The sequence below is a fragment of the Lepisma saccharinum genome, chromosome 4 (genome assembly GCF_977018435.1).
Source record: "Lepisma saccharinum chromosome 4, izLepSacc3.1, whole genome shotgun sequence".
Classification (NCBI taxonomy): domain Eukaryota; kingdom Metazoa; phylum Arthropoda; class Insecta; order Zygentoma; family Lepismatidae; genus Lepisma; species Lepisma saccharinum.
Genome location: NC_139232.1, coordinates 48,201,931 through 48,220,582, shown reverse-complemented (window position 1 = coordinate 48,220,582; position 18,652 = coordinate 48,201,931). Strand labels below are relative to the sequence as shown.

The 18,652-nt window shown below is 38.1% G+C and overlaps 1 protein-coding gene across 1 annotated transcript in view; it reads right to left on the bottom strand.

Moving 5' to 3' along the window:
• Positions 1 to 18,652, bottom strand: part of l(2)05287 (WD repeat-containing protein l(2)05287) — a 151,315-nt gene that overhangs the window by 96,364 nt on the left and 36,299 nt on the right. Inside the window, exons 8-9 of the mRNA XM_083120484.1 lie at positions 11,478 to 11,641; positions 1,407 to 1,596 (exon numbers count right to left, since the gene is read on the bottom strand). Coding sequence (XP_082976610.1) covers positions 1,407 to 1,596; positions 11,478 to 11,641 — 354 coding nt within the window. The remainder of the gene's footprint in view (positions 1 to 1,406; positions 1,597 to 11,477; positions 11,642 to 18,652) is intronic.

Sequence of the window (18,652 nt, the reverse complement as noted above, 5' to 3'; positions counted from 1 at the left end):
GCATTTCATAAAATTCAAATTATAAGATCTTCCATACTCTGTTGTAAAGGTGAAGTAGCAAACAATTGATTGAGCACAAAGAATACATATTGTGACACTTTCACGTCTTCAGGGTAGATGCAGAGCAACCAGATCTAAAGTGTTTTACAGGCATATGTAGACAACAATAAGCAACTGTTTACCAGCTTATACAGGGGTGATGACATAAATCTGGAAATGTCACCATGCAGAGAACAAGTCAAATTCAGGAAAACATCAATAAGTATATTATTATGCAAACTGATACAATAGTAGTAGAGAATGTACAGACTGAAACAATTTAACCACAATGACATCCAAGGTGAAGATAGAAACTATTCTTTTTTGTTCTGATAATAATACGTCACTAGGAAATTGATCTTCTTGCCATAATTTCGGGGTTTTGTAAACCTTGAGCCATAATGTGCAAGTATGCACTTCTGTAGCTGTTGCTCACACCAATTTAGTTTTATCTTACACAGTATAGTTCTACCACAATTTCTTGAGCATGTAAAAAAGGTTGCTATTGCCATTTATGAAATTTTTATTAATTTATTTTACAATTTTTGTTATTGATGTACAGTTAATAACTCAAGCTCAAGAGCATAATGAGTACACTATTTTAGACAAATCATCTCAAATAAGCTTCAGTAACTACTCCCCTATTTATTTTTCTTAAAGGTCTTTTTGTTAAAATACAATAAAAATGCAAGAATTTTTCACTGTCCATGTTGAAAAATTTGTATGAGCCAACCATGCAAGAAATATATGCCTATAGATGGGAATTCTTCAATATTCTTATAATTGTGGGAAGTATTACATTTTTAGGGTAAGTTGTTAAAATTTTGGTGCATATTTTAGGTGCATGTTTCAAATGTTTGTAATGCATATTTTAGCCCCTTTTAGTGCATATAAAAATGTCACCTAGTTATGGATCTGTTTATAGCTCTCAACGCATAGTTTAAATTTTAATTCAGCACAGGTAATATAACTAGCATCAGAGAAGTGAGGCTGATTCCGAGTTGTGTGCGTTTCCTTCACCAGAGAGCAGGACAACAGTGGCTTGGGTGGGCATCTTCCTCTTGTTTTTACAACCACAGAGATTGGTGGGGAGGGGGCAGCAATAGGTTTAAATTATGATAATTAAATTAAGATAGAACAGAAGAAGGACAAGATGTGACAGGCACGGTAATTTTAAAAACTCACATTCTTTACCTACGTTCTGGAACAAGATATGTAAAATCTTAATACAATTTCCACAGCAAATATTATCAATATCCGTCATTTCCCCTGCATTAATACCAGCATAAGCATATAGCAGAAAAAAAAGTAACTAAAGGTAGAAAAATTACAAACAGTAATCTATGTAGTTTTATTGCTCCTCTTACCTTATTTTTTCACTGAACTTCCGATTACTTAAAGAGCACTTTAGCTGATTACTTTCAGGAGCCCAAACTGTCACAACTGATTCAAAAGACACAGCAAGTAGTGACCCATCTGATGAAAATGAAAGATCCCCTGGCATCATACCCTTGTAGAAACCAACACTTTCCATCCTCCAGTACAATTTACTGCTTTCTGAAACAAGAAAAACAATTTTATATAGATATACATTAATTCTAATTCTTACACTTAACTGTTACATGATTTTTCATTATGTAAGTGTACTAGAGTGAAACATGGTATTTACCTGCATTCCAAGGTTTTTTTATAACCAAATTCATATTCAAAACAAGTACAATGTGGTCGGAAAGTAACTCAACTCTCTATTGAAAAAATACAACTTTTGTAAAAAGCTGAATTGCGATCCCTGAAGTGGTTGAATTTAATTGCTAACTTGTGTTTTCTCCTCATGGTGACAAGAGCAGCCCATAATGACCAATGTTTGACACTGCGTTAAGCATGCCCAGCTGGTATCCTGTTAAGTGTGGCAGTATGTAGTACAGATGGAGAGATGGTGGTGGGGCGTTCGTAGATCTCCTGCTTCAGTGGATGCTAAGGTCATAAGAAACTGCCATTGCAAGCTGATGACTATGGTGTCTGTAGTAGATAATCGCAGAAGCGGTTGTTCCTCAACATCCAGATTGGAGGAAAATTTGCAGATGGTGCACAATATGTTTGTTCGAAGTCCCATAGTCATCTTGCAATGACAGATACTGAATGTCTTGTCATCCACTGAAGCACGAGATCCGTGAACACCCCACCACCATCTCTGCACCTTCGTAATGGGATACCAGCTGTACCCCTCACAGTGTCAGACACGGCTCATTATCACTGTGAGAAGAAAGCACAAATTAGCAATTAAATTCAACCACTTCAGGGATCGCAATACATTTTGTTTCATGCAAATGCGGTGCTTTTTAAAAAAAAGTTATAGGAACCTTTAAATAGGGAGTTAACTTTCCAGACACCCTGTATATGTTTTTCAGGGGACTGTGTCTAATAAAAGTTGGGAACTGGGATCGAGTCGATGTCTATGAAATTTGTTGCATGCTGCCTTTACAACACATCATCACATACTTCCACCAGTTCGATATGAATCTGGACAGTTGAAAAATTAATCACAACCCTCACTTCCATTCTCGATCAATGTTTCAAACGTGTGCAACTACTTCCAGTCAGAACAGGCCTTGCCTACATGTGCAATAAGATATACATGGTATCAGTACAGACATATATTTACTTTACTCCACTACAACTACACTGAAATTTAAGGCCCTTCTAACCTTTCTTTCTGATCACTGCTAGTATTTTGCACAAGTTTTCTGTAAAAAAAAAAAAAAAAAAATGTGATTACATAAGATGTGATTTAATATTCTCATGTAATTCTTGAATATTTTAAAGCAAAGATCTTTGTAAATTGATGCATATAATTCAAGTGGAATATTTACACTAAAATACTAATCAATATTTTGAACAAATTTTAATACAGTGAAATTGCATTTATACATTTCGCGATAGTACATTTTGTTCGTTAGTACTTTTTTTTCTGGAAGTCTCTGCCAATTTTCTTAAGGCTGTGTACTATTATATTTCAGTTATACGGTCAGCGATTTTAGTCCGAACAAGGAAAAGACTTCAGTTATACGTTTTTAGCTGTGCTTGATCGAAAGAATGTTGCTCTTGGAGTTCAAGATTTCCGTGATGATAACATTTGCCACCAGTTGCCATACAGGTTTTCCTATCAGCTGCAACCAAGGAGCCAGACTCTCGACTTGGAATTCTATTTTTGTCACTTGCATCGGAGGACAGGGAACGGGCAATGCACCCCTGAGCCAGATTGGCCTGTGCTAAATAATCCTGCTTTCCTTCTTTGCATAACATTGGGCAAGTCGTATCTGCCTGAAGAAGATCGGAAACTGATATTTATCAAGCTGTCAGAGAAGTTACTGGTGCCAAACTTGCCAGCCTGTCGTATATGTTACAAAAAAGCTGAAGAAAGGGAGGGGAAGTCAACAGTGGCTTGCAGGTAGAGAAAAGTAGTGCTGTCTTAGATATTACCATAATATTTAAAAATAATACGATTGTTGAAGACAGAGAAGTTACAGTCCTTTTATTTTTTTATGGAAACAAAATCGCAGATAAAAGAATTATTGAACACTGACCTTATTTTTAGTGTGTGAATGGTTCTGAAGGAAAGCAGCGATCATACTAAAATATTGTGTTCATTTTCTTTCTGTTAGCACCCTGCTCAACACCGTAATTTCCATTATTTTTTTTTAAAGTTGCAGCACAAGCACTACATATTCTCATAGACTGGTGTTTCATTGTGCTTCACTCCAAATTTGGTTAAAACTGAAGGTGTAGTCCTGATGAGCACATCTGACCATGAAATGGACTTAAAACAAGCTTTTACATGTTTGTGTCTCAATTTAAATGTTCATGTCATATGAAACAAATGTTAATACCAAAGTATTCGCTGTTTCGGGACAATTAAAAATCTTTACTATTCACAACACACATGCAGAAGTATAGTGTGTATATATCCTGTTTAACAGTGCTTTGACGTGATGGCTAATCACCTGGAATTTTTTGAATTCTGGGAATTATGCATGAATTATTGTCTCCGGGAATTATGCGTGGATAATAAACCTTTTCTCGAGCAAGGTCTTATCTCCAGGAAGCTATCAACTCGCAGCAAGCCACGGCACCTAGCGACCTGTTGAGTGAGATGAGTCAAGGCAAAATGGATAATAAACCTTTCCTGCTTCCACAAAAATAGGCAATAATTAGGCTGGAGAGTTCAATGAACTAACTGATCTCTAACTATGCACTGGTAATGATAAGGCTGGAAAGTTCATACGAACTAACAGATCACTGATATGTTCGAGACCGGGAATTTTGCGTGAATTTTTCTCTGTAGACGTGAAAATGGCAACTATGTTAATCCAAATGAATTCATACATTTACAAATGCCAGAGGCAAGTTTTACACAGTTTAGCTTTTATTTTTATCGAGGAGGGGAAAAGGAAGTTGCCTGATATATAGAAAAGAATTTTTGTATAATTAGATTAGGTAAATCCTGTAACATTTGTGATGTGCGCTTGTAGATATATTAAATTGTTTAATTGAATTAGATTTTTTGGAATCACACAGACCATTTATATTGTTAATTATTTATGTGTAGGTATGTGTGCGAATGGTGAGAGTCGGCAATACGTACGATTGAAATAGAGAAAACTTCTTCTTGGACCCCTGAATTTTTGGGAAATTTGGCCTTGAAAACCGGCAATTTTACTTGAATTTTATCATGGTCCTAGAGTGGCCACCCTGTTTGAGATGGAAGCGACACGTGGCTCTTGGAAACCAACCATTAGAAGTAAATGCAACCTCTCGAACCGAAGCAACATAAGCTGCAACTGTCACTTGGCCTGTACCGTTTTCTCAGGGAACTTTCAGACCGAAGCAACAAGTGACATGTGTCACTTGGAAGCAGACCCTCAGTAATTCATTCAACCTTTTAAACCGAAATGCAACAATGAGATAAACATGTCACTTACATGTTGCTCGAACTACACTGATTTCTCATTGGCATGCATTTCGGTCTGTTATACTTGCATGCACGATGAACGTTTTGCTTTGACCCTCTGGTGTGGTATAAAGTAATGATTTGTAATAAGAAGAGGTCTGAGGTTCAATCCTCAGTGGAGGCAGAGTGCTTCAGATCTAATTTCAAACTGTAGGTCCAGTCCAGATTTGCGGCCAGTCTTATTGCTTCTATACTTCAGATTTAGTGCCAGTGTTTTTCAACTGCTGTGGCGCAAAATGTCCGTTACACACAGGTATTGACGACTATTTTTTTTATCTAATTTTATATTTGACAGCAAGTCTATACATAATTGAACTATGATTATACCATACTTGATATATCAATATTAATTTCCATATATAGTTTAAAGATCAGAAATGTATTTATGAGTGAAATAGTTGGGATCAGGGCATTGATTTGTAAGAAATAAATATCCTGGGCTGTGGTCGCAAAAAGGTTGAGAGCCACTGCACCAAGCACAAAAATACATTACTAGTTGCTCCATGACCAGGTTTAGTGGCCATGTACTGTGCTGGAAAGCCAGAATACAAATATATATTTTACTGAACACAAAATTTAATGTAAAGAGACCTGAAACTAGATTTTCAAAAGGTCGAGCAGTATTTTCTATTTTGCTTCATGTACATACAGTATGTAACATTGTTATTCGTACACATAGAATTTCCAAGGAAAATGTCATATCTACTAGTAAATATAATCATTTTCATATGTACCTGGAAATTAATGTTAATGAAGGTTTCACCAACAAACGTCAATAAAACTGTATGTTTAAAGTGTATAAACAGAGCATATAATTTGTGTGAAAAGAGAAAAACGTGCTGTTTCATGCAACATTGTTAATCGTACAGGCAAGAGTTTCAATCTTCCTCCCATACAGCGCCAACACTATTCAGGCGATTTCGTGCAGTTTGCAACTCGTAACAAGTTTGAACATGCAGGCGTGCTCCCCGTCAAGCGGAATGCTGGCGTAGGTATTGTTGTAGGCCTATCGTCTATCTATCAGCATGTTCGAAATGGGCAAGGAACTTAGTTCCGATCTGGAGGATGTTATTATAAATTTGGCCCTTAGAGGTTATTCGTTAAGCAAAATTGGACAAACAGTCAATAAATCACACTCCACAGTTCAATACATAGTAAACAAATTTAGAGAGAAAGATTCAACACAGAATGTGCCGAGAGAACCAAAAGAGAGACTTGTTGAATAAACGTGATGAACGCTTTATTTTAAAAAGAGTGCAAGAAAACCCCCAACTAAGTGTTCCTCAGTTACGACCATTAGTAGAAAATGTTGCTGGCAAGATGATGTCTGATCAAACTGTCTGACGTGCCTTGTAGAAGCATGGATATCATGGCAGAAGACCACGAAAGAGGCCGTATGTAAATAAGGTGAATCGCAGGAATAGACTTTCATTCGTGAAACAGCACATCCATAAGGACCAGGAATTTTGGGATATTGTCATATGGTCAGACAAGTCCAAGATTAATATATACGGAACAGACGGGATAAATAGGGTCTGGAGAAAATCAAATAAATAAAGACAATGATCACATTAACACATTTCCAACAGTTAAACATGGTGGTGGGTCATTAATGATTTGGGGCTGTATGCCCTCCAAAGGTGTTGGTACCATCCAGTTTATTGATGGTATCATGGATGCATATGTCTATTTATAGTGACGTGCGGTGATGTCGACACTTGGGGTAGCAATCAGTGGCGTGATCAGGGGGGGAAGGGGGTTGCTGTGACTCATACCCCTCCCCCCTTTAGGACCCAGTATTCCTAAAAATAGAACTTCAATAACAGGAAAAGATTGCAAAATGATGAATGAGTACTAAAAAAAGTACACGTAACCCCCACCCCCATTTGAAAAAAAAAAGATTTGATTTGACTACTAAGCCAGAGATCCTGGGTTCGAATCTCGGCTTGGCCATGGGTGTTCTTTGAGTGTGTCTCTTCATTAATTATATTGTAACATCTTCGCGTTTAGCCAAAAGTGGCGGAAAAGCGAAGTACAATAAACCAAATCAAGTAATCAGTGAATGATTTGATTTAATTTTTGTTACTTAGCGTCGCTTTTTTGTCACATTTGGTTAATTGCGAAGATGATACGATAAAATGAATGAAGGGACAAACACAAAGAACACCCATTCCCAGGTCGGGGTTCGAACCTGGAACTCCTGGTGTCCTAGTGCACTGAGATAACCACTCCCCCACGGTTGGTTGATTTGGTGCTTTAAGTCCACTTTATGCACAGAAACAAAACAGGTAACAGAACACACTTTTTTGTAGTTTCTTTAATAATATTCATTTGGCTTCTTGAGTTCTGAAATACATTTTTCATTTCAAATTATTTCATTATTCACTGCAGAGTACAACACAGGGACAAGAATGCACGCTCATCACGGGTTCGAATCCCGGTCTGGATTGTTCGAGGTCCCTTCTTTAATTTCATCACATTATCCTCATTTTCACGATAACCAAATGTGGCAGAAAAGCAAAGTAAAATAAACCAAAACAACAACAATATGAACGTGCGATCTCTTGCCCAAATAAATACATCCGTTACAGGCCATGAGATTAGTATATTTAAATAAAACACTACTAAAACGAGAGCGAGAGAGAGCCTGAGCAAATATTTGTAATTCAATCATTATATATTCCATATTTTTAAAAAAATAATAATAATAAAGAAAGCATAACATAACATGTTCCCATTTCATAAATAATAAAACTACATCCCATATTATACATACATATTGTACAACGTGTAAAATGTTGTGTAAATACAGAGAACTGCAGAAAATTTTACCCTGAGTTCTTTAGAGGATTTACAAAAAAATCTATGAGAAACCAATCCCCTATCTGTCCTATAGGAGATAGACTGGGGACCTGAAAGCACGGGCTTTCAACCATTGCAGCGGGGGTGAGGGGACAAGGGAGGTAGAGGCAGAAATCTTCCCTTTTCCTTCGGAAACCCGTTTCTACCTGGAACTGCTAAGGTGGAAGAAGAGCGAGCTAGGCCAGTTTTGTCCGCCGATCACACCGAGGGACGAGAAACGCGTGAAAAAGAAAGTGTTGCATATGAATTGTAGCTTTAACAAGACAATAAATATTGTGAATTGAAAATAATTAGAGATGTGAGATTGATTAATCTATCTCTGCTAGACTAGCTACTCCTCAGTGCACGTCACTGTCTATTTAGACATATTGAAGAACAATGTAAACCAGTGCAGCCAAAAAATGGACATGCCGCCTATTTACAGATTCCAACAAGACAATGACAGTAAGCATAAGGCGGGAGTTAACATGAATTGGCCAATATGGAATGTGCCCAAACTACTACAAACACCAGCTCAAAGTCCAGACTTAAATCCCATTGAGCATTTATGGACAATTTTGAAGAGGCGAGTCCATAAAGAAGGCGTCAAGTCCAAACAAGAGTTGACAACTGTTGTGAGCCGAGTGGAATAAAATAAGCTCTGAAACATGTTGGAAACTGGTTAATTCTATGAAGAACAGGTGTCAAGCAGTAATTAAAGCCAAAGGATACGCATCCAAGTATTAGAACTGTCAGTCAATTTGCTCTGAATATACTTTTTTCTTTTATATTATTAAGTGTACGAATAGAAAAGTTGTACAAAAAATGGCATGTTTCTCTTTCAGTTTCATTTAATTTATTATTGTCATTGGTTATACAGAATTTGGGTAAGATTTTATGTTCCTAGTGATATTAGTTATTGAATTGTAAAGAAACAATTACAAAAGAGTGTATTTCCTTTCAGATATTAAAGCATTTTCTTTGAAAATCCGTGTGTACGAATAAGAATGTTACATACTGTATTCGTATAACAAATTCAAACATTGAAAATCATATCATGCTCTTGGGTTCTATTAAAAACACACACAAAACTACTCTAGTTATGTTTACACTACACTAGTTATGTGAATATGTTTACACTACACATATACGTATGTACTAAGCCTACCAAAATATGAAGATAACACTTGGAAAGAACCACCCATTCAAAAAAGCCAGCTTTCTTGGAAACACTGTTTATGTCTAGCTACGAATTTCATATTGTAAATGGACATTTCCACTTTGACATGAAAAACTTTTTAAATCCATTCATTTTACAGATAATGACACAAACATGAGATGAGCAAAATATCTCGGCGATATTTGTTTTGGTTCTCGAGAAACATACCTTCAAACACCGCTGAAATTCACCTACTACGTCACGGATTTGAAAACGTCCTCTCCACAGACAGGAGGTCCTCTGACGTCATCACTTAGAAATGCGTGCAGGCGGGGCTTCTGCTCGTCCCGTCAACTTAGCATGAGCCAAGGAAGTGAAAGCAAGGTCACTTGTTACTGTGTAAAACAAGTATCTTGTAACTTCCAGCGCAAAAATCTGTGCTCCATTTCTTGGAGATGAATTATGCCCTAGCAGTATAGCAGTATTTACTATAATTCAGCCACTCGGTAGAGGGTTTTCCCATTAAGGTCACAAAGCAAAACTTGTAACTGTCAATGGCTGAACACGTGAACAGCCTTGTTCATTGCGAATACATAGGTTGCTTCTGACTGGCAAGAACTTAATGTTATAGGAATGACTTTTCTGGAATTACAATTATTTTCGTCATAATATTTTCTTCGCAAATTTTAAGATAACGTTTAGAACACACTGGTTTACATGCTAATTTCTGTAATATAAGAGGTGATACAGTATAAAAAGGTACGGGGAGTTTTTAAATTTCCTTCAGTAAATGAGTTTTCTTCAGTTAATATATATATTGCAAATTTTTGTATTTAGCCTACTTTTCCGTCACTTTGTTTAACCGCAACGATGAGAACGCATGGTTAATTTAGTATGTATCTTCTCTAACATCACATTCTTCCCACTTTTGGCTAATTGCTACAATGAAGATGAATGACTACAAGCAGTATTCGAAGTCGGGCTTAAGGAGGACACACCCCGCCCCCCAACACATACACACACTACCACCACCAACAACAAGCACAATTTAAGTATCACCCAACCTGCCACGATAAGAGACGAACTTTTTCTTCTGTCCCATCTCATTTCGAAAACATTCACTAGTTCTTGTCCCATCGCCTTTTATGATATGAGACAGAAAATGTCTTGTCTCGTGAGCAACACTAACATTAACAATAGAAGCATCTACCTAGCTGTCCCCAAAGTCTCGAGCAAACATCCTCAAATGTGACAATTTCCAGTTCAATGAAATATCACTCACAAGGTAACGGTCATGCCCAGGTTGAGAGTCAAACCTTGAACATGCGACTTCCTCAGATACATCATGAATTTTGTGTATTATAATTACAACGCCAGTTCATTCCTGGAAATTCTGAATCTGTGGTTTGGTTTGCATATAAAAGCAAGATAATATTCAGTTTTCGAGGGCTCGTACCGTTAAAACGAGGAGTCAAAAAAAAATATATTAAGAAAGGTTATTTTTTTGTATTATAATGATAAGCCTCTGCATACGTTGTTAATTCTATATTTTTCTAGACTTGAGACGAGAACGAGAATTGCCCTCCCAAACAGAGACGGATGTTTATAAATCGAGACAAGACTGTCAATGAGACATTTACAAATAAACACGAGACAGACATTTACAACTCTCAACAAGAACGAGACCAAGGCTGCCATGTCTCGTCTCGATAGGATCCTTAGAGGTGAAGTTGTGAACCAACCAATTAATGCGTTCGGGGTAACGAGATGAGGTGGCTTTTTTTGCAGTACAAAATTCAAAATATATCGTACCATTTCAGTATGGGATATTGTTACGCACATGGGAGTATATATAGTTCACGTGGGGGTGGGGGTACGGATGGATCAACTTTTGGTATGATTAGAGTTGCTTTATTTCATAAGTGAAAATCCAGGACACTGCTGGCCGGAAGCTTGTTGGGGAGCAGGGTGTGCTGGACCCGACAAAGTTGTGTGTATGTAGTCACGAAGTCACGCTAGTATTGATACTTTTCTGTTCATCTTGTGTCACTGCATTTTTAAAAACCAAATATCTTTAAGATGACTCGAGGGGGGGGAAATAACTGATTTGACAGTCTCAATGCAGTTTCTTATCGCAGCAATTCCGAAACTATCAGGAAATTGCAGACATTTGGTCTGCAGTTCCCCATCTGCTGTGTGGAATTACTTAATTTCCTTCCCATCCGTATCCCGTCTTACGTCTCTAATTTAAGAGAATAAAAGAGAGATATAAGTAGCAGCTCAGTAAGAAGTCATAAATGGTTCTTCACTCATATTTCTCTACAATAATAAACAACTGTTTGTCCTGCATAATTTCTTACAACAGTAATTTTTTAACAAATTTTAAAATAAATAAAAAAAAAACAAATTGGATTAAAAAACAAAAATTACCATCACTCCCTCCGATTTCCTCAACTAGACTCCAAATCCTGAACTTATTGTCACCTCCGCAAGAAGCAGCAAGTAGCTGGTCATTGCTTTCAACAAGTGGTTGAAATTGCAGGGAAAACACATCAACATCATGTGGGAGTTCAAAATTTGTGTTCAACTCAAAGCTGAAATTAAAAAAAAACATCCATACTAATAGTTTTTCTTGTATGTACGCATTGTTTGCATTGTAGATCTATTTCTCTTCTAGGCTACGGTTATTACAAGCATAAAAACACAGTTTCTCGTTGTGACGTTTCAGAACACACGCTCCCCTCATCAGACATTTATTTTTTAGTTTGACTAAAGGTACAGTTATAACAATGGTTAACATTTTTTTAAACAAAAAGAGAATGGTGGCTTACTTAAGATGGTGGCTTACTGGCTTATTCCACTTGTGAAAAAGAAAATTCCATAGTGGGTCTATGTTACCATTTTCATTATTTCATTTATTCCAGTGTTCTTCTGCAATGGATTTTAATGATTAAAAAGAGGAGGGTTATAAAAAGTGTGATGGGAAACATAGATTTGAATGTCTGGGAAGCTTTGTTCATTGCAGAACAATACTGGAATAAATTAAATAATGAAAATGGTAACATAGACCCACAATGGAGTTTCAAGTGGAGTAAGCCACCATCATTAAAAACTTAATGTAAAAGAAAACATCAAGAAACTTTGTGAAAGCAATGATGATTTTTGGGATTCATAAATTTTTTTTTTTTAAATAAGAAATAATGTGATTGAATTTTTTTTATCTGAAATAAAAATAAAACAGACTGCTTGTCTGCTTAAGTTTCTATATTACAACAATGTAACATTGACAGCATCCATTGTATAACGGATTCTCTTTTTTTTAAAAAAAAAATGTTAATTGTTAACTAAAAATAAATGTCTGATGAAGGGAGTGTGTGTTCTCCTGAAACTTCACAACGAGAAACTGTGTTTTTATGCTTGTAATAACTGTAGAGTAGAAGAGAAATAATCCACACTAAATGTATAACATTGTTGATTTATTAATTTAGTGTTTTAAGTCAACTTTATGCACATAAAGCTAATCGGCACTGGGCCTACAGTTTACAGTGGGATCTGAACCACTATGTGCCTCCACCAGGTTTGAACCTGGGACACCCCATGATTACAAAGCGACCACGCTACCACTGCGCCATTGGGGACCACTAAATGTATAACAATTACACCAACAACCCTCTAGAGCTAAATTTCAGAAATTTTCAGAAACAGTATTAAAAAAAAAAGCACTGGACTAAAAAAAAAAGCCCTGGACTGTTCTACAGGCTGCACTGAAATGCAGAAACATCAACCCTTTTTTTTTTTTTAAAGATGTACCTCAATTTTGAGTGTTCCTATCATTAACTATTAGTAGTAGTGTTTTATATCAATAGTTGCAATACTGAAAAAAAATCCCTATAGTTTATGTATGCATATTCTGTTTTTGACAAACAGAAAATGTGAGATTACAGACAATGTTAATTTTAGATGTTCCAAAAAGGGGCAAGTACATTGTCATAACATATTTTGTCATGGAATATTGATAAACTAAAACTTATTGATTGGCTGTTGAGAAAGTGGTGACAAGCAAGTAAGTAAGTATCAGGGGTGCCATGTGTTGACTAATGATTAACGAAGAATTCCTTTATTTAAAAACAAATCATAAAAAATATAGTGTAAACAATACATAATTAGGGTAAAATATTACTCCAAACTGTCTACCAAGCACCTAAATACCAATAGACATTTATTGAATAGACTTCTACATAAGAGTTCAAAATATGACCCCTCTTCCTAGAGTATTTGACACAAAATTTCTACTCCAAAAACCATATACACTGGTCAAAAAAAATAAAAAAAAAATAGAAGAGCAAGCCAGACTGAATTCATGACCCACCAAACTGTGCAACTAAGATTTATTTGTGCTCAATGATTCTTGCTGTAACAATCCACACTGGAGAGTGTGCACAGCAGCATCAGGAGTCATTTCACGAGGCATGACTCACAAAAGGTCATAAGATGTGAAACTAAATAGCCACACTGGCACACTGTAGTACAAGACTAACTGTGAGAGAGAGAGTGTGGGCTTGCGTAGTGGGTATTCAAAACAAACAATGCTGCCACAGCGCGGTTCACAAGAATCTATCGCATGGAGAGCCATTGGAACTGTGGAAGCGGGACAGATACAATGGCAGAAGCCCTTGGTGTGTCTCCAAGTGTCATTTCCTGGCTGTGGACATGTTTTCAGGAGATGGGAAATGTACGGTGGAGACTATGACAAGGCAGTGTATGGGCAACAACAGCAAGGGATGACTAGTATTTACTGATAACGGCTCGCTGGAATAGACAACAAACTGCGACTGACCTGCAACGTGAGCTTCTCACTGCAACAGCATGCACGAAGGCCATTGGTTTATGTTCCTTTGACTGCACATCATCTTGGGGAGTAGAAACTTGGCCACAAAACACCGTGATTAGGGGCATGCACAGTGGAATCAAGTTCTCTTCTCTGATGAGTCATGCTTTATTCTTTATTCTGCAGTCGGACAATAGACGCACGATGATCTGGAAGGAACGTGGAACTCGTGATTGTCCAGCTAATGTGCATGAAATATCCCAGTGTGGTGGCAGTGGAATTATTGTGTGGACAAGAATCGCCAATTTACCAACCTCCATGTCATCATGAAATGTAGCTTCACAGCCCAGTGGGGTCCAGACGAGATCCTCAGGCCTCATGTTCTGCCTCTGATTGCAGAAATTGGCGAATCGTTCACTTTTATGAATGAAAATGTCCACCCTCAATGAGCATGGATGGTGAACATGTTTCTGGATGAGGGCATCAAGAGAATGGTATGGCCCAAAAGTTTCCCACACGTTAAGGTAAGGAGGCAGAATTTCCCCTAGGTCTTTCTCGCTGGGCAGCTGCCGATCACTGTTGCCAACTACACTCCTTTGGAGCCAGATCTGGTTCTTTTGTGCACTCGTTTGAGTGAACTGTGGCACCTGCCCTCTGCCCCACCATGATGTTACCACTAGCTCCGGCCAATAAAGACCCACCTTTGCCACGAGTGTACATTTTGCACGTGACGTGATATTCATATATAGGCTGCGTCCCCCACCCACTCTTTCCTCCCCAGAAGTTTTTATATATAGCACTGTGGATAAGGTGAAGATGATAATATTATTATCTGGGAAACCTTTATTTTCGATTTCATATGAACATCATTGGATTATTGAGATGGGTGATGCCACCAAATCTAGGCAGTGAAAATTAAGAATAAATTGCCATAACTTTAAAGCTAACAGTAATAGCAGTGCCCTTACCCCTCTGACACCTAAAATTACCCTAGGAGGCACCTTATGCAGCCTTCATTAATCTAGATTCTTGAAAGTCATCTTTAGCTCTATTAATGGTGAAATGTAGCTCTCTTATGCACATCAGGTTTGGCAACACTGCCAGGATGGCTGGATGAGGCAAGGAGAAATACATTAGGTTTATGGGACCACTGTTTTATTTGTTCTCTCGGGAATATCAAACATCCAATGTCGTAGAAAAGTACATGGACGGAAAAGGACACCTTGAACTATGTCATAGTAGAAGGAAAAGTCGAAAGTCGCATTTGATTAGCCATAATTTGAAGTTGAAGTTAATTTCCCATAAGGAAGACATAGGATTCTGTAAATACTTATTAATCATATTTTTCAAACATCGTGTCTAGCTTACCAATCAAATTGAAAAACAGTTTCCACTTGCAACATGGAGAGAAATTCAAATTCTCTTGCATACTAAACCCTTTTTTAAATAGCATTTTAAATAGCAGTGCCCAATCCGATGATATTGAAATAAATGCACAACTAGTACGTAATTGTCCCTCCTCGCCTTAATCCAATTGAACATATCTGGGATGCCCTGTGAAGATTCATATCAGCTAGGCTGGGATCTCCTGCAACTCTTTAACACCTGGAAATAGTTGTCCTGAAGGAGTGGCAAAGGCTCCCCCAATAACTTATCGATAATCTAAATTGATTCAATGCCAAACAGGTGTGCAGCAGCATTAGCAGTTCAAGGAGATGAAGAACACCACACACCTTACCAAAGAAACCGGTTTCTGTTGTGAACATCACAGTTTGTATCAACTTACTCGGCCATAGTATACTCACCTGTAGTGTGTCGTTATACATGTTTCACTTGCATAAACACATAAATCTAGTGCCATACTTAGTGAACAAGGCCACAAATTCCTCCTCAATCCCCACCCTTCACCTGCCATTGCCTATGGCATTCCTAAAACTCATAAACCTGGAATCCCCATGCGACTAATAATAGCTGGCTTCAATTACCCCACAGTTCACCTAACAAACTGGCTAAAAAACAAAATATCTCTTTTCAACCACAAACTTACATACGTGTTTCGCAACAGTGCCGATGCTAAAAATCTGGTAACTTCAATAGTGCAAGCTGACAGTGCAAAACTAGCCAGCATTGATATAGTAGACATGTACAGTTCAATCCCCATAGACCTAGCACTGCGTTCGGTGGAAAGATGGCTGACAACTAACAGAATCCCGGCCCTAGAGGTACAAGAGATAACCAGACTATTGGAAGTTTGTCTAAAACACAATTACTTTCAATTTGAAGATAAATTCTACAACCAATCCGAGGGCCTTGCGATGGGCAACCCGCTATCAGCTCCTTTAGCCAACATCGTCATGCACCTGGCTGAAAAAGAGATACTCCACACTCCAGAACTACAACACATCAGATATGGAAGGTACGCGGACGACACAATAGTTGTATATAAAAAGGCAGAAGAACTCAACCTCCTAGTGAACAAACTAAATAGCATCCACCCCAGGCTCAACTTCACCGTAGAGCATGAAAAACTTGGTAAAATCAACTTCCTGGACATCACCATTAGCCGTGCACTTAACAAATTCACAACCACCGTCTACAGAAAACCGGATGCAGGCAACCAGTACATACATGCTCTCTCTAGCCATCCCCCTAAGCAAAAAGCCAATGTGTGGCTAAACTTTTATCGAAGAGCCTTCTCCTACTGTGGCAAGGAAGAGGATCTACGAGAGGAGATAGCCACCATCACAGAAATAGCTCTGAAGCATGGCTACACTGAATCACAACTCTCCACTTGGTGCAGTAAGGCGGAAATACAGGTCAGACACCCTAACCTACCACAATCAACCCATCCACAAGCAACCCAGCCACAACCAACCCCCAGCGACCAATATAAATGGTTTGCCTTCCCCTACCATCCCACCACTTCCAACCGCATAGCCAAAGCCCTTCTCCCATTTGGCATCAAAGTAGCGCACAAACCCAACTCCAAAATAACTGACAAACTGAACAAGCACAAACGGTACTTCCTCTCCCCCCTTGACAACCCAGGTGTATATGATGCGGAGTGTGAGTGCAAGGCTCATTACATCGGCAGGTCCATCAGATCTGTCAATGAAAGAATCCAACAGCACCTAGCAGATGCGAAAAAAGCCCAACCCACTACTGGTCTTGCTAGACATATCAAATACAATAGCCATAAAATTCAAAAGGTTCGAGTCAGACACACTGCCCACACGCTCATAGACACCAAAATCAAGGAAACGCACGCCATAATGCACTTCCCGCACGAACTAAACATCGATAGCGGGCAAGCGCACCATACTTGGATTCCACTACTGCAGCAGTTATCGCCCGGAAATAGCAGACGACGTACCAAGACGAACAGCGCACCTAACGGCAGCCAGAGAACTACGAACAAAAGACGCACGCCAAGCAACAGCGCAGCAAGTTCCAACGAGGATGGTGGCAGTGGCCACTGAAATTAATCGAAAAAGAAGAAAAAACAGCTTCGCGGATAAAAGTGAGTACTAGTTTCTCCGTATTTATAAACACCCCCTTGGGCTCTGACATAGCCGTAATTGGTCATAACGTAACTTTATCTGTAGAGGGAAAGCCAAACACATGCAAATAAATCACTCTTGTACAACTTTCTGGGTCATTTTTGCTTCCTCTGGCTTGCTCCCCTAATTTTTTTGACCAGTGTAGTTTGTCCACAACAAATTTAAAATGTAACTTCTATATTTCTAGAAAATTTAATTTCTCAATACGAATTGTTAATTATTATGGAAGTAACCAAAAGGATTTTATGGCACTTTAGAAATTAAAGTGAGCAAACCATTTGCAATTAAGAAGTCAATGAATGCAATATTTTGCAGAATCCAGAACTGGTGATAAGCTGAGGTACGACAATCAAATAGCACTTACAGTGGACAGATACCTTTGTTTAATGGGGTAAAATTCATAAATTTGTTGCATGAAAGCACGATCATGCAGGAACAGTAACTGAAATGCATTCTACCATCCCTCTTCTCTGTAATCATAATGGATTCTTCCATGAAGAGCGTGTGCAGACAAGATCTGCTATTGTTAGTTGTTTCAAGAGCATTCTATGAACATAAAATCTTCTCAGCGTTTGGCAAATATGCCATCAGAGACTTGCACTATGGTAAGGAGTGTACAGTGAGGCTACAATAGTGCCCTCAAAAGTAATTGAGTGGCATCGACACTTTCAAGAGAGCCACGAATCTGTCACCGATAATGAGTGCTCTGGTTGACCTGCGAGTGCAAGGACGGAGGAAAATATTAAGCGTGTGGAGCAGTGTGTTCAAAGTAATCGACATTGCTACCAGTACTACTTTATCTGTAATTATCAGCTAGCATATTTTAACTGCAGATCTTAACTTACGTCATGTATGTGAGCACCTTGAACCTCGTCACTTGATCTGGGACCAAAAGGAAGAATAGACAAGGAAATGGTGTAAAATATGCTGATAGTGATCCATCATTTTTTAGAAAAGATAACCAGAGGTGAATTAACTTGGTTACTTATTTGATATTCAATCAAAGTGTGCTTCTTCAACATGGAAGTCAGAGTCTTCAGACTGAAGAAAATCACATAATCGAAGCAAAGGAAAAGTTATGCTTGTGGTTTACTTTGCATCTCAAGGAATTCCATTTGCCGTAAGTAGTCTGGGATGTGGCAAAGTGGACAATCGTACCTTCTCCGTGATAATGTGCCTGCCCACTGGTCCATACTCATCACTGGACTTTATGGCCA